A 16,114-nucleotide genomic window follows, 5' to 3' on the forward strand; every position below is an offset into this window, starting at 1 on the left:
TAATGCTAAGAACAGGTAAGAATGCATTTTTTAAAGATAAATAGGTAACTTTTGGAAATAACTAATTATCTAATACCATCTAAATCCAAATAAGCATTGGATTAATTTTTTAATGTTTATAACAAAAATAATTTGTTTGTCTTTAATATATTTTTTAGAGTTCAACATTTGAAAGTTGTAGTGTTCATTATTTGAGTAAATAGTAACATTTCAAATAAAAAGACACAGTTACATTAAGATATTTTAACTTAGAAAGAATAATCAAACTTCAGCCAGACAAGATGTAGATTTCCATGAAAAACTGAAGGTAACTTGTTGGCCTATTAGGTTCAAGAGACAATCCCACTAGAAAACTGGAGAGCAAGAAGTCAGTTGGAGTCAGGGTGGCAAGAATGTACAACAAAAAAAGTTTTCCTCTGAAGAGAATCCCTAGCTGGCTTGTTAGAAGAAATTCTCACTTTTAATTCCTTTGTGATACTCTTATTCTAAAGTATATTTTAAGAGTGGAGCTGTCATGTTCTTTACATTTCTGTAGTTGCTACGTCTTCTAACAAGGTAGGCAATCAACACTTCAGCTCTCTGACATAAAAAAATGGTCCTACTCATATAAATGACACTATTTAGGATATAGAAGGAGAAACAGAAATAAAGTATTTTGAAATAAAGCTGGTCTATAGTTAAAATTTCCATCTGTTAGGTTAACATTTATTATTTAGTCATAATAAATTATATTTTTATCTTCATAGCTAACTATATGATTGTTTTCTCTGTATTTTAGCATCTTGTTTTTTTTTAAGATTTTATTTATTCATTCATGTGAGACACACACAGAGAGAGAGAGAGAGAGAGAGAGGCAGAGACACAGGCAGAGAGAGAAGCAGGCTCCATATTGGGAGCGAATGTGGGACTTGATCCTGGGTCCCCAGGATCACACCCTGGGCTGAAGGCAGCGCTAAACCACTGAGCCACCCGGGCTGCCCTCTTGTTTTGTTGTTGTTGTTGTTGTTGTTGTTGTTTAAGATTTATTTATTTATTCGTGATAGACACACACACACACAATGAGAGAGAGAGAGAGAGAGAGGCAGAGGCACAGGCAGAGGCAGAAGCAGGCTCCATGCCAGGAACCCGATGCGGGACTCGATCCCGGGACTCCAGGATCGGGCCCTGGGCCAAAGGCAGGTGCTAAACTGCTGAGCTACTCAGGAATCCCCTATTTTAGCATCTTGATAAAAACAAATTTGTAGTACAACTAACTATATATACCCATACAGTAGTCAACATTTATGGCCAAAAAAGTAGAAAAATAAATGTACTTACTTACTTTTAATTTATTTACATCATTGCTTTTTTTAAAATTAAATTCAATTTACCAACATATGGTATAACACCCAGTGCTTATCATATCACATGCCCTCCTTAATTTCTGATTTTGTGAGGACATTTATATGAGGACACACATAAAAACAGTTAATGAAAAGAATACCACTACTTGAGAAGACAAAATTGCAGTAGTCAGGCAATAAAGAACACAAAAATAAAGGCCTTAATATTTTACACAGTTACTAATTTTTAGCTGTTAATTTGACTTTGACATCCCTAGTAACTAAAAGAAAGTGGGATCAATTATATGATGTGCATTGTGTATAAGAGGAAGACATACCACTTACCTTTGGATGGTTTAAGTGAGGAGGAGGAGGAGTATGAGAGTTCAATTCATTAGATTGGAAATGAAAGAAATGTTTTTAGAGAGATCTCATATAAGTCTTTAGTAGCAACCTATAATACACATAGAGCAAGGTATGTAAACTAAGGATTGTTTTATACAGAATATGTGCATATAAACTGAAAATGTAATGTTGATCTATTTTGGGAAGGTCTAAAAAATGAAACCCTCTTACTTACCTTTCTAATAATTTGGATTGCTCTGAAAACAAATAATAGACTATCCAGAACTATGGATTAACCACATGTGCTTTAGAAAAGCATTCATGTGTTTCATAGCTTTCAAAAATATTTTAAAATAAAAATTGACAGCAGGAATTTATAAGGACCTGAAATGCAGGTATTCTGGGTTTTATCTATTTTTCTATTCTTCATCCTTCTTTGGCAATGGAGAATAAAATATAAATTATTAATCTCTGTGCTCCTATAAAACTTGGTAGAATTTGCCATGTTGTTTTACAATGTATCACATCAGGATCAGAGACCAAAGATTTTCTATCTTTGTATCCCAGCAACTAGTAAGGAAGTGGAACATAATAGATTTTTAATTCATTACATTTTCCTCATTGAGCCACTTTGCAGAATTTCCAGAGCATCACCACCTTTCGTATAGCTAGAAAAAAAATCAAGATTATGCACTAACTAATGCCAAGGAACCTAATACATAGTAAAAATTCGCCTTTGGCATCAATTCAAAAGCTTTGACTAAAAAATACTGTCTCAACTGCTATATGTATGGATTATTTTTTAAAAAAGAAAACCATCCAGAAGAACCTTCAAAATCTAACTATACATGTGTTATGTCACTGACATGACAGGTCAGTATATACTCAAATGATTTATAAAATAATGGTCTTATCTTACTTTCTAAACTGGATGAGAATTAGATCTGCAACATTCAGATTTGTAAAATAAGTATAATAAACAGTTATTATGAAGCCATAGAAGGACAAGTCAAAATCTTCAATCATGACAACAAATCCTTGGCATGGGGCCCATACATGAGTCATAAAATCATGTAACTTGTTTTTTTTTTCCTTGAGCTTGGATTGCAAAGAGGATGCGTGATTGCAGGTTATAGTATGGATATAGAGAGTGATGTAAACTGTAGTATGTTTCCAGACAATGTCAAAATCAAAACCAAATGATCAAATTTTTAAGCAATTTGAGTTATAAGTAATTTGTTAATATTGTGCAATTAACTTCTGAACTAATATGAATAGAACTTTCTTGCAACAGTCCAGAAACATACAGAATCATGGGTGGAAGAAAACTACCTCCTTTCCCATACTCTATGAGTGACTGCATTGCGAGAATACAATATTTCTAGAACCTTGCTATTTGAAGTGTGGTCCTGAACTAGCAACCTCTGTCATCATGTGGAGTATTGTTAGAAATGCAGAATCTGAGACCCAAACTCTCTTACTGAATGAAAACCTACATTTTTTTTTCAAGATCCTGAGAGGACTTATGTGCAAATTAAATTTCAGGAGGCATTGCTCTAGCAAATACTACCAAAACAGGATGGGGCCCTTAGCAAGCTAAAAAAAAAAAAAAAAAAAAAAAGTCAATAAAGCCATGGCTGGGAACATGTTACTGGAAGAACTCCTTCCATTCTCTTCATTGGTGGGCAGTTCACCTATATTATAGGGTGTTTAATAGTTTTATTTGTTGAAGATTTATTTATTTATTTGATGGGGGAGGGGCAGAGGGAGAGGTAAGGGAAAGAATCCCAAGCAGGCTCCAGGCTAAGAGCTGAGCCCACTGTGGGGCTTAGTCCCACTACCCTGAGATCATGACCTGAACTGAAATTGAGTTGGGTGCTTAACCAACTGAGCCACCCTGGCACCCCTAAGGTGTTTAACAGGTTTTTTTTTTTTTTTTTAGATTTTATTTACTTATTCATGAGAGACACACACAGAGAGAGGGGCAGAGACACAGGCAGAGGGCGAAGCAGGCTCCATGCAGGGAGCCGGATGTGGAACTCCATCCAGGGACTCCAGTATCATGCCCTGGGCCCAAGGCATGCGCTAAACCACTGAGCCACCCAGGGATCCCATGTTTAGCAGTTTTAAATGAAAAAGAATAATTTTTTTGAGTATAGTCTTACATGAACTCCCAGTTATACATTGCCCATATTTTGTAAGACCATGAAATTTCCTAAATTAGTAAATACTCTGAATGACCATATACATTGTCTTCACCTTATTATTGAATTCTAACACATCTTTACATCATGTGCTTTCAGCATTTTTTACATGAACAATGACCCCATTCTGCATCTACATTTTCCCCAATCTCTGAAAATTTAATAATTTACAAGGTCAATAATTAAGTTTTTAGAGAATCTACAGGTGCTTGGAATTTGAAGGTCTGGATATAGTATCCAAACACAAATAGAATTGGATCCTTAAAATTGAGCTGGACAAAAAGTCCCCTAAGTAAGGATGGGGGAAGAGGTTTTATTGTTTTTTCCCTTTGGTATTGTTTTGCTTTGCTTTCAATGTCATTTAAATTTGGATTCTATGTATTCAACACTGTTTAGAAAACGTGCCTTGCAACTACATATGGGCTTTTATGGAGCATTCTTGTCTTGGTGTATTCTAGCTCAGAGGTCTCACTGCGCAATATTTCAGCACCTCGGACAGCGCCTACACCAATCCCTAAAAAGCTTGCGGGGTTTGGGGGCAGAGAGGTAAGGAGGGAAGGATCTGGTTGGGTTTGCATGGAAAAGGAAAGGTGAAGAGTAGGAGAAAATAACTCCAAATGACGCATGCGGTCCCCAGTTAAACCAATACACTTTCACTCTCGTCTTTCTCTCATCGGATGAGCAGAAAAATGTAAGTAGCGTCTACTCTCCGACTGAGACTGCGGTCAAGAAGCACAGCCAAATGCCCGCGGCACAGCCACTGATGCAGAGGAGAAGAAAACAAGGATTTTAACAATAAATTAATTAAACTTCCACTGCCTTAGGAAACCAAATGGGTGACGAACACCGATGGCTAACCTGCAGTGTGATAGGAGTGGAAATGAGCAGCTATTTTTTTTTTTTTTTCTTTTTTGCAACACCGAGGAATAGATGGAGCCTGTTGCTGCGGTGGCCCATCCCCTTCCCCCTCTCATTTACCAACTCTTCTGTCTCGCAAACACAGACGCCTTCACAAACGCGCGCGCGCGCGCAAATATTTACACTCGGCCACAGCAGATCAATCCAGGCACAGTTTCCTGCAAATACACTCGCGCGCGCACACGTACTTCGCGGCCGCCCACGTCCTCTCTTTCTCACCGACAGAGACAGACATTTACACACGTAGGCCAGGAGACGCTAACCACGGTCCTGTGACTCCACGCAGGTTCCCAGGACACGCCTTATACATTGTTACTGAACCGATCAGCGAACACAGACAAACCTGCCAACACTTAAACCTACTGGCTGGATTTCATCTCCATGGCAACAAGCATGGAAGGTGAGACATCGCTGTCTGCGAAGTAACTTTCTCCCCCTACCCTCCGCAGTAGCCGACAGGGTTCAAGCGCAGGTCCAGATGAAGCCTGTTCTCATTCTCTTGTATTTCTGAAGCTAGGGAGCGGAGAAGGGGGGTGGGGGGCGCGGGGATGGAGCCTGCAGGTCTGGTCAGTTCAAATTCTAAAGGAGAAAAGAGCCCTGATGTTTCCGCTGCTGCAGCTGCTGTTGCCAAAAAGGAAAGAAAAAAAAAATGTGTGTTTGCAGTTAGCTTGCTGATGCTTCTCCTATAATATTTTGCAGGGGGTTTCTATGCTTCTTTAGTTTAATATGCCCAAAGAGAAGTGGGGACAAACAAGGCAGAATGATGATGACAGTCCAGGTTTCTCTAGTGAGACATTTTGAAAATTTTCAGACCTGATATCCAGTGCTTCGAAAAGATCCAATGTCAGAGTCCTTGGGGAGCCTTGGGAAGACGCTCTTAAGGTTGAAATCTGAAAGGTTAGAGAGGGGGATTCTGACAAATTCCAGGGTTTTGGATCTCTGGGAAGGCCTGTAATTTATGTACTTCATCATGATGAAGACATCTGGGTTTGTAATTTAAGGTTTTCCTTTAATTCCAACACATTCCATTCTTAAGGATTAACTAGCTCTGTGCAGAAGTGGCCTGAATAATTCTTCTTTTCCCTGTTTACTTGGAATGGGATTTAATAACCTTGATATTTGGTAGGGTATGTTGTGTATGTATTATGGGAGGATTCATTTAAGCCTGGGTTTTCTTCTATGCCTCATTTCATGAAATCATGAATCTTCATATTATTAGCATCAAAGATTACTGTATCTGATAACCAATATCAAAATACTTTTCACTGAAAATGCCATATTCCACTATAATAGTTGTTATTTCAGATATACTGTTTGGACTATTATTAATAGATAAATAAACCAGAGGGGAAAACCTGTTGATTAAAATAAAATGCAGGAAGTTCTTTTTTTTTTTAATGGGCATATACTTTTCAATATTGGTTTCTGCATGGGGCACCTGGCTGGCTCAGCTGGTGGAGCATGCAACTCTTGATCTTGGGGTTGTGAGTTCGAGCCCAATATAAGGTGTAGAGATTACTTTAAAAATAATATTGGCTCCTGTAGTTGCACATTGTAGCAAACTATAGGTTTCTAGAAAGTGAAATTTTATATTTCTAATCAGTAAACTTATTCATAGAAGAAAAAAATCACATACAACATTCAGGTGTATGAAAGGCTATAAAATATAAAATTATAAAAAAGATTAAAATACTGTTATTTTTGACTACTCACAATAGTATGTATGACTGCTCATAAAAAGACTTTGCTTATTGGTTATTAACTACAAAACTATTGAGTGGGATTTTGGCCTTTTGGTCTACAGGTATACCATTGGCCCAATCCTATGACTCATCAGGACTTAGAAATCCCGGTTCCTGACAGTTGCCATGAAGGAAATGATGTATTTTCAACTCAATTGCTCATTTCTAAAGTACCTAAATGTTGATCTTCACATCCATTTTTTGTGGGGTAGCATATTTAAAATAACTTTTACCACACTATTTTACATCTACTCTTTTTTTAAAAATTCATTTCTTTTTTCTTAACAGAGTTTATTTATCCTGGTTTTATAACTTCACAATTTAAATGTCTCTCATTTTTCTTTTTCCCAGTAAACAGGATATTAAGATGATGCTTTCTCTCTGAGGTAGGCATTAAAATGTCTGTTTTACAGAACCTATTGATTTGTTTTGCTTTCTCCTCTCTGTCATGGATTAGAGAAAGTGAAAATGTGTCTTTCATCCACATTCATTGGGTAATTCCAGATATTTTATTAATTATAAAGAATTCAGTATTGTAAATGGAGAGTTCTACTTATTTTTAACAGTATTTTGTTTTTAGCAATACTTTTTTTTTTTTTAATCAAATTGTGCTCTATATCAACAGAAGGGCACAAAGCTCATTGCTTAACAATATAGTCTCAACAACTTCAGGCTGCTGTTGAAATGAGACAAGTTGTTCATTTCACACAACAAGTAAAATGCAAAGTTAGGGCAAACATTTAAAAAATTTAGGGCTGAAAATACTGGTATTTCAACTGCTATACATATCGCTTAAATCACCAACAGCATCTATTTGCCAAACATATTGTTAGGCAATCGCTTAACTTTTTACTTATTTGCTTGTGTAGACACTACTTTTCAACCTTTAAATACTACCTTTTAAGTTGTTTTCCTTGACTTGAACTTTGTTTTCATCTTTAGTATAACGTAGAATTTTAAAATGAATGTAGAAGTCCAAATTCTTCCCTTTATGTAGGGAAGAATTCTTCCCTCCTCTTTATCATTCCAATTTTTGGTTAAAAATGGAAAATTACTAGTTCTTTGAACCCCAGTGAATTTACTTGGCTCTACTTTTAAAAGCTGAATATATAATCATGTCCTTATTATCGGAAATAATTGGTCTCACGATCTCAACTTTTGCACTTAAGTTTTTGTGCAAGTAAAACTTCCTTTGTGTTAGGTTTCTTTTATCATTTGGCTTCACTTATTCATTACCCATCACTCTAAAACCCTCTTCAATATAGTGTCACCCCTGGTCATTCAACCAAAATTTTTACAGTGATGAAAAACTTCTGAATGCCAAACCCAATGCCCTGTTTTACAGCACTTAGTTTCCACCAGCGCTGCAGAATTTGACACTGTTTACCAATACCTATAGAACCTCTAGCTTCCTTTATTCCCGGTGACTTCCTACTACAGATCCACTTATGACTCTGATCATTCCATATACAATTCCACTAGCAGATCCTGCTTTCTTTTTGTAAGAGAGGGATTCTTTGAGGCTCATTGCTAGGATTCTTCCATTTTCAGTCCTTTTTGGTGACTGCAAATAGAACCTTAATGTGATTACATCAAAACTGCTTTCTGGATCAATCCAGAATGAGTAGATCTGGCTTCCTACAGTAACACTTCAAATATTTGAAAGCAGCTGTCATCCTCTTTGATCTTCCCTTTTCTGCAAACCTCGGCAATTCTTTCCTTAAATTTTGATCTGTAAATGCTTCTATGAATTAACTTTATTTGACAATAATATCCTTAAGATAGTCTCCCCACCAGCAATTTTATGCTGGACAACATGATCTGGATTAATTTGTTTAAAACTGCCTATTGACTAGAACTAAACTTTTCATTTACTTTTTTTAAATTTTTATTTATTTATGATAGTCACAGAGAGAGAGAGAGAGGCAGAGACATAGGCAGAGGGAGAAGCAGGCTCCATGTACTGGGAGCCCGACGTGGGATTCGATCCCGGGTCTCCAGGATGGCGCCCTGGGCCAAAGGCAGGCGCTAAACCGCTGTGCCACCCAGGGATCCCCCTCATTTACTTTTTAAATTTACACTTTGCTCATTTTTTTTTTATTTTGGCTAGTGAAAGCACTATCTTTACACTTGTCCAGACTTTTTTTTTTAAGATTTTATTTATTTATGATAGACATAGAGAGAGAGAGGGAGGGAGAGACACAGGCAGAGGGAGAAGCAGGCTCCATGCTGGGTGCCCGACGTGGGACTCGATCCTGGGGCTCCAGGATCGTGCCCTGGGCCAAAAGCAGGCGCTAAACTGCTGAGCCACCCAGGGATCTCCACACTTGTCCAGACTTAATGGAGTACAGTCATCTTTGATACCTCTCTTTCCATGGCCTACTACCTTCCATCATTTGCCAAAACTATCCCTGATATCTTTATAAATATCTTTCAAATATCTTTCATTTCCTCTCCCACACATCTACTTCATAGTCCAAGCCCTCATTGCTTTTCACTTGGACCATTTCTTTCCCATGATGCTCCTTCACTGAAATCTATGTCTATTTTGGCCTCATCATAAGTTTAGACTTTAGGCAAAGAAATTGTAAACTCTTAGCTTGATAGTCAAAAGATTTTACATTTTGGCTCAACCTACCTTTCCAATGTTTTGTTTCTTATATTCCCCTTTGCTTGTGCCAAATTGCTCTGAACAAATTCAGTACTTTTCTGCTTTCATATTTATTGTAATGCTGTTTCCTTCCTCAAATATCTAAATCTTCTCTTTCATGACTCAGCTCAAATAAAATCTCTCACAAGAAAAACTTTTCCTGATCTCTAAATGAATGAAATCTTTGTTCCCTCTAGATCTTTGCATCTCTTTTGTCATTAAGATGTTAAAGACAATAATACTAATCCCATGTGGTTATTATAGGGATTAAATAAAATAATAGGGCAGCCCAGGTGGCTCAGTGATTTAGCGCCACCTTCAGCCCAGGTCGTGATCCTGGAGACCTGGGATCAAGTCCCATGTCGGGCTTCCTGCCTGTTCCTTCTCCCTCTGCCTGTGTCTCTGCTTCTCTCTCTCTCTGTCTCTCACGAATAAATAAATAAAATCTTTAAAAAAATAAATAATATAAAATAAAATAATAGATGTAAAGCAATATTTGGTATCCAGTATATGTTAAATACAATTTTTTCCCTCTTCCCTTTAATTGCCTTTGTAGAAGCCTATGCTGTTTTCTTCCTGTTTGTATATGGATCCTCTCCCCTACAGGTTGGAATTATTTGGAGTAAAATCATATGAATCTTTGTGGGAATGCTTTTATTAATCAATCTGATAATAACGAGCAAGAAACACTGAACTCTGAGCTTCTGAATTTTGATATTTACTTCAAGGCCAATTTGTTTTTTAAATCAAACTAAAGCTTTCTTATTCATTTCAACTAAATGTTAAATGTTTTTTGACATGTTTTCTGGATGTCTAAAAATCAGATTTTTAGAACCAGAACTTTATTCATCAAAAATTAAATTTTTCAATAAATTTACTTTGATTTGGTTCAAATATTTATTGGATACCCATGATATGCTGGGAACTATATTCAGTACCTGAGAGGTAGTTATTTTTCCATTTAAAAAGAAAGTAATTCACTTCACAGATTGTCTGAGATTCTCAGAACAAGGCAATATATGGTATGGTAGATAATTTAACAAGGAATTTTGTATCTCTAACTAGGAAGATACTGTGTTTTAATTTAAAAGTAACAAATGAGTTGAGTGTTCTATTGCTACAGCTAGAAAATACCTCTTTTGTTTGTTCAGTTGATGGGTTTTATACAAATAATACAGTCTAGTAGATTAATCATTTAGAGCTAACTGACTTAACTCATCTAATGATCAGCTATGACCCTGTGTCTCTGTCTGCATTAGGATTCTTAAAAACAAATACATTCAACTAATATCATAATTATACGTAGAAGAAAGAAAGAAAGAAAGAAAGAAAGAAAGAAAGAAAGAAAGAAAGAAAGAAAGAAAGTTCTTGTTAAATCCCAAGGTCGTTAGATATTCAGTCAGGTCTCATGTCTTCCACAGGATAAATAGAACAAGAGCTCAATTAGAAAAATCACTCTGAGCCACATAAGTGATACTAATTTTTTTTTTTTAATTTAGAGTATAGTCACTATGCCATATATAACAGGGAAGAAAAATGGTTTGATGGAAAGAAGTTTAACAGAGAAGTTTGAAACAATTTTTTCCATTTATTAAACAAACAGTATATCCCAAGTGTATTAAATGTTTCTAACACTTAAGATTTGATTATAAAGCTATTTTGTAATACAAACAATTATAAAATAAAATATTGTTTAATATTAACTGGTTTATTCATTGGTAAATAACTTTGAAAACCACAGGGTTTGTTCTTATTAATTACTTCCTTTCTTTACTCCTTACATGCCATCCCTCTTCTGTCTCAATTGCTTTCTGAAAATTGAATCCAAAAAGATCTGAAGGGTCAGTTATTTTAATAAATAATTCTTTACAATTATTATTAGAAAAAGAGATAATAAAAACTCAAACACAAACATTCGATTATTCTCTATTACTGGATGACAAGCTATTTGGTAAAAGGTCTTCTCAAGGAGGGTGGCTGTGGGTTAGTAACCATTTGATTTAATTAACTGATCTCAATTTTAATTAATTAATTTAATTATTGTTAAGGTATCAAATGGGAAAATCTATTTTTTGTTAATTCAACCCATACTTTCTGAACACTTTTGCTGTAGTTTTAGAATCTCAGTACAGAAGGAGCTTAGGACTAGGAATCTGTTTGGGAAGAGGACTGGGAAGCTCATCTTGAAGTTGAATGTTTATAAAAAACATGCTGTTTAACTTGGGTTTTATGTTTATTTAGGGTGTTCTGAAAGCTAATGGGGATGGTGGGGAGATGGCTAATGATACACAGCTATTGCTGCCTGCTACTTGCAGGATGCTATATTAAGGTACTGTTTTTATTAAAATAATTTAAATATATATCTCTTTAAGAAATTAATATTTACCACTACAGAGTGGTAGTGGGAAGAAAAACACAAGTACATGTCAAAAAACTAAGAGAATGAAAAAGAACGAAGACATACCTATTTAAAAGTATCAGAGTCTGTATCAGACAAAAGGCACTGGAGACAGACCTTAAAACACGGACCTTAGAGAGCTGGACCAGTTCACACCCTATGATTATTTATGGTGTTATCTGCACGTGAAAAAATGAAGTAAAGATTAGATGACAATTCAGGTCAAGGAGGCAGTGACTTAACTATCTCACAATGAATCAAAAGCTTCTGGGGTTAATTATTTGAATATTCCCTTTCATACCTGATTTTATATTTAGTGCATAGGTAAGTTTTGGATGTCCACAAAGGCCATTACTGTCATTACTGTAGTCTGTCATTACTACAAGAGAAATAGCATCTCCAATGATAATTTGATCCTGATCCATATCTGATGATGTTTTCGTGTGTCTTTTGTGAATTAAGTCAAGAAGGTTTGAAAACTGCCAGATTTTAGAAAGCAATTACCCGCTCACTAATATACATGAATAAGACTAAACTGAGTCCAATTTTGTATCTAGGCCAAGAGGTGACTCCAGCAGGAATTCTGAAGAGCCATAATGATGTGACAGTGAATAATGAGTAGTACCTACTGTGGCAACTCTTCAGCTAAGATGAGTGTCAACGAAGTATCAGCTTTTTCATTGACTCTGGAGCAAAAAACTGGCTTTGCTTTTGTTGGAATTTTGTGTATCTTCTTGGGACTTCTTATTATCAGATGCTTCAAAATTCTCTTAGACCCATATAGTAGCATGCCTTCCTCTACATGGGAAGATGAAGTTGAAGAGTTTGATAAAGGAACATTTGAATATGCACTTGCGTGAGAGTTCCACCTTTATGGTTTTTAGGCTTATACCACTGGGACGCGTGGAAGATACAATTGTAATTTCCTTGAGCATGCTGGAAGAGGCTCATTTCATTCACTAAATTCAATAAACATGTGTGGTTGGACAAGTCATCAAATCTCTATGGACTTCAGTGAGGAAGCTAACCAGAGGATTTTTAATGTCCTTTTCAAATCTAGTGCTCTATGAACTCTGTGAATGTATCTGGAAACCCAGAGATCTGAGATCAATGAAGATTTAAGATATCATGAAAAGCTTTCCAGTTTAGGAATCTAAACTCTTATGATTTGAATTTTAATGTTGACTTAGTCAAGAACTAGCTTTATGACCTAGAAAGCTAGCTAAGGGGCACCTTTTCACATCTGCAAAACAAGGATAAATAAACCTATCCTTCATATTTTACAGGAATGTTGAGAGGACCAAATGATGCATAGTGAATGGGAAAGCAATTTGAAAACCAGAAAACATTGTCAAAACATACCTTGAAATTATTATTTATTCCCCTCATTGGCAATAGTAATAGAGATTCTCAAACCTCAAAAAACAATGGCCTAGTGTAAGATATTCACTTTTCTATCTTAATTCTCTTCATTTGATAAATGAAAATATAGAATTATCTTATTCTAAAATTCTTTCCAACTACAATTTCTGACCCTTTATGATTACCAAATGGAGGAATATAGTAGGAGATAAATCAATACAAAAATATTTGTGTCACCAGAACACAAAACTGCCAAACACACCAAAAAACGAATGACTACTACTTACTCAGAGTTAGCACTAAATTGGATGCTTTCCATTTATTATGTGACTTGACATACTTATGAATCCTTTGAGTTCAAAACTACTATTTCCATTTTATTTATTACCTTAATGTCCCAGATGAGGAGCTGAAGTTGAGAGAGCTTAAATAACTTTCCAAGGTCATCAAGCTAGAGAGTGATTGTGTTAGGAATTGAATGTGGGCAGTCTAATGTCAAAGTCATTGTTTGTAAACATCATGCTATACTCCAAGACACTATCCTCGACATTTTTATATATCTTACAAAGATAGTTACTGCTCAAGTCTATGGCACTCCAAAACAAGCTGTCTCATCCCTGATACTTTCCAACTCCTAATAGACTTAGAACACATCTGTGTTGGTTGTTAATCTTCTGGACCAAACTCACACCTCAAGGAGCTCTTTGAACCCCAGTAGGTAGAGGAGTGTCAGCCTAGGACACCTTATAGCCAGTCAGTAGTTTGGTCCAAGAACATTTCATTGAACCAAGTCAACCAGACATACTGGGAGTTGTATGTGCCCAGGATGTGAGGTATCTCCTTCGTGACCCAGGTTTCTAAAGTACTTGTTAAGATATATGCCCAAGTACAAGATGCACCATTTTCCCCAGGGAAGACATTGAACAAGACCATCCATTTTGGTCACTAGAATATAACAAGACCAGCTCTACCCTTCAAAGAAGAAAGACTCTAAGACCCAAAACATAAGATAACTTCATGAAGTATGAGCATTGTTTCTGAAAGTTCACCACTCACAAGCTTTCCAGATATCATCAATTCGACCATAGTATTATTTTCAATCCCACTAAATGGAAATTCTTTTAACCAAAATTGTCCTCATCCATGGAATTTATTCATGATCTATTGTTCACCTTAGATTTTTGGGGGGCAGCAGATGGGAAAGAGTGGTCAGTGTCTATATTTTCAGAACCAGAAATAATACAAAAAATATGAGGAATGGTTATAGTATGGATACATCATGGAAACTTCATGAAATGCTAATTCTTTTAGGAATGTCCAATGTCATAGTTAGATCATTCTCCAGCTACCCTTTCCCCAGACCCCTGTCAGGAAAGACAAGAGGAAAATTAGAGGAGCATACTTCCAGAAGTTTTCCTCCTGTTACCTTATCCACATACTTGAAAAGCCTAAATTGGGTTTACCTTTCAAGATTGGCTTTATGGATGGTGTAATTTCATCCATATCCCCCAAACCATCTCCCATCTGCTCTAGAATGTCTGAATCCCTTAATAGAGAACAAAGACTTTCATTCCACAGTTAGAGATAAAAGGCTTAGAATGAAAATGTCTGGTTGATGTAAGACCAAGACTGAAACTAATTCACAGGACACTGTAGTCAGGCAGGCAAGCAGCAAGGATAAAGGAAATTGACCACCTTTGGATGCATTCACAGTCCTTGGCAGAGGAAAAAGTTCAAGGAACAAATAGGTGGGCTCCTGAAAGAGGCATTGAGGAAATGGTTGAAGGAAAAAGGGACTAGAGATGGTAGAAATAACTGCCAGTGAGTTCACAGCTTCCATCCAGGGCCAATCAATAGGGTTTGTTTTGAGTCCTAGCCCCATCTTAGCTGTTCTAAATAGCAACAGCCAGATGATTCTGAAATGAATTTGAATCTGAAAGGCATAATTCCTATGCCTTCTACGCGGGGAGTCAGAACCCTTTGTTGAATGGATAAATGGCTTGTATTTAAGAACAGACTGAGTTAGTGGTACATAGTTGTAATTCTGTCTCTATTTCTGAAACAGCCTCATGACATTAGCCCAATTGATTAGTATGACATTTATCTAGTAGAGTCTAGGGCATTTTACTTAGGTGTCTCCAAATCCTTTTCTACAATCCAGCATCTTTTCACCCACCTACCTTTCCTCCTATTTTATTAGAATAGTACCTATCCCAATCTCTAATGATTCACCCTGGAATCTTTGACTAAATCAAAGTTTTTTTTTTAATATTTTTATTTATTTATTCATGAGAGACACACAGAGAGAGGCAGAGACATAGGCAGAGGCAGAAGCAGGCTCCCCATGGGGAACTGATATGGGATTCAATCCCAGAACCCGGGGATCACAATCTGAGCCAAAGGCAGAAACTCAAACACTGAGCCACCCAGACACCCTCAAAGTCTTCAGTCAATTGTAAATATTTCCAAAATAATAAAAGTGTGAAGTACAAACCAGTACTGATCTAAATCCAACACACAAATTCACTCATTTAATTCACTCAATAACTGTACAGCAAAGTAGGTAACATTATTATCCACCATTATTGGTTGATGAGAAAGTTAAGGCACAGAGAGATTGATTAATTTGCCAGAGCTTACACAGAAGTGGCACAGCTGGGCTGTGAATTGAGTATACTGACTCACTTCAGAGTCTTGCTCCTAACCACTGTGTCAAGCTCCAAGTGTGCTGCTCAGGCAGCTGGAAATCACTTGGATAGCTTCTTATGTAAAAGACAAGGAGGATCCATTCAATCACCCCAACTGAAAACCAATGACAGAACCTGCACAGCGGAATTGTTTGTGCTGTCTAAATAATCACCACCTCACAGATTTGAGCAAAATCTTTCTCTCAATAAACCAAAAAAACCAGGTTTGATATACGTGTTTTGCCGGGTAGAGACAAAAAGACCACTGGGAAACTTAGTCACAGTTTCATTCTTGCTTGAAATAGTTTTCCCAATAGGTAGAAATATTTTCAATAAATCACTGATTTTATATTCAATCTGCTCACTTCCTATGCAGAGAAGAATTAATCTAATATCTACTACAAGCAAGATAAAATGATCTCAAATACCACTTTCTAGTTACAAAGTATAGAAATTATCTCTGGAGGCCTAGATTTTGCTGTATGT

The 16,114-nt window shown here is 36.4% G+C and overlaps 1 protein-coding gene across 3 annotated transcripts; it reads left to right on the plus strand.

The window, feature by feature from the left end:
• Positions 1–4,433: 4,433 nt before the first annotated feature.
• Positions 4,434–15,984, plus strand: CTXN2 (cortexin 2). 3 transcript variants are annotated; one of them, XM_072808306.1, is made up of 4 exons: positions 4,434–5,189; positions 6,883–6,917; positions 11,423–11,510; positions 12,137–15,984. In XM_072808306.1, the coding sequence occupies exon 4, from the start codon at positions 12,194–12,196 to the stop codon at positions 12,437–12,439; it is 246 nt and encodes an 81-aa protein (XP_072664407.1). In that variant the 5' UTR covers positions 4,434–5,189; positions 6,883–6,917; positions 11,423–11,510; positions 12,137–12,193; the 3' UTR covers positions 12,440–15,984. The 3 variants fall into 3 exon arrangements, with proteins under 3 accessions (XP_072664407.1, XP_072664406.1, XP_072664405.1); XM_072808305.1 differs by lacking the exon at positions 11,423–11,510 and having other exon boundaries at positions 4,497–5,189; XM_072808304.1 differs by lacking the exons at positions 6,883–6,917; positions 11,423–11,510 and having other exon boundaries at positions 4,521–5,189.
• The last annotated feature ends 130 nt before the right edge of the window (positions 15,985–16,114 follow it).

This window comes from Canis lupus, chromosome 32 (genome assembly GCF_048164855.1).
Source record: "Canis lupus baileyi chromosome 32, mCanLup2.hap1, whole genome shotgun sequence".
NCBI classification, from domain to species: Eukaryota; Metazoa; Chordata; class Mammalia; order Carnivora; family Canidae; genus Canis; species Canis lupus.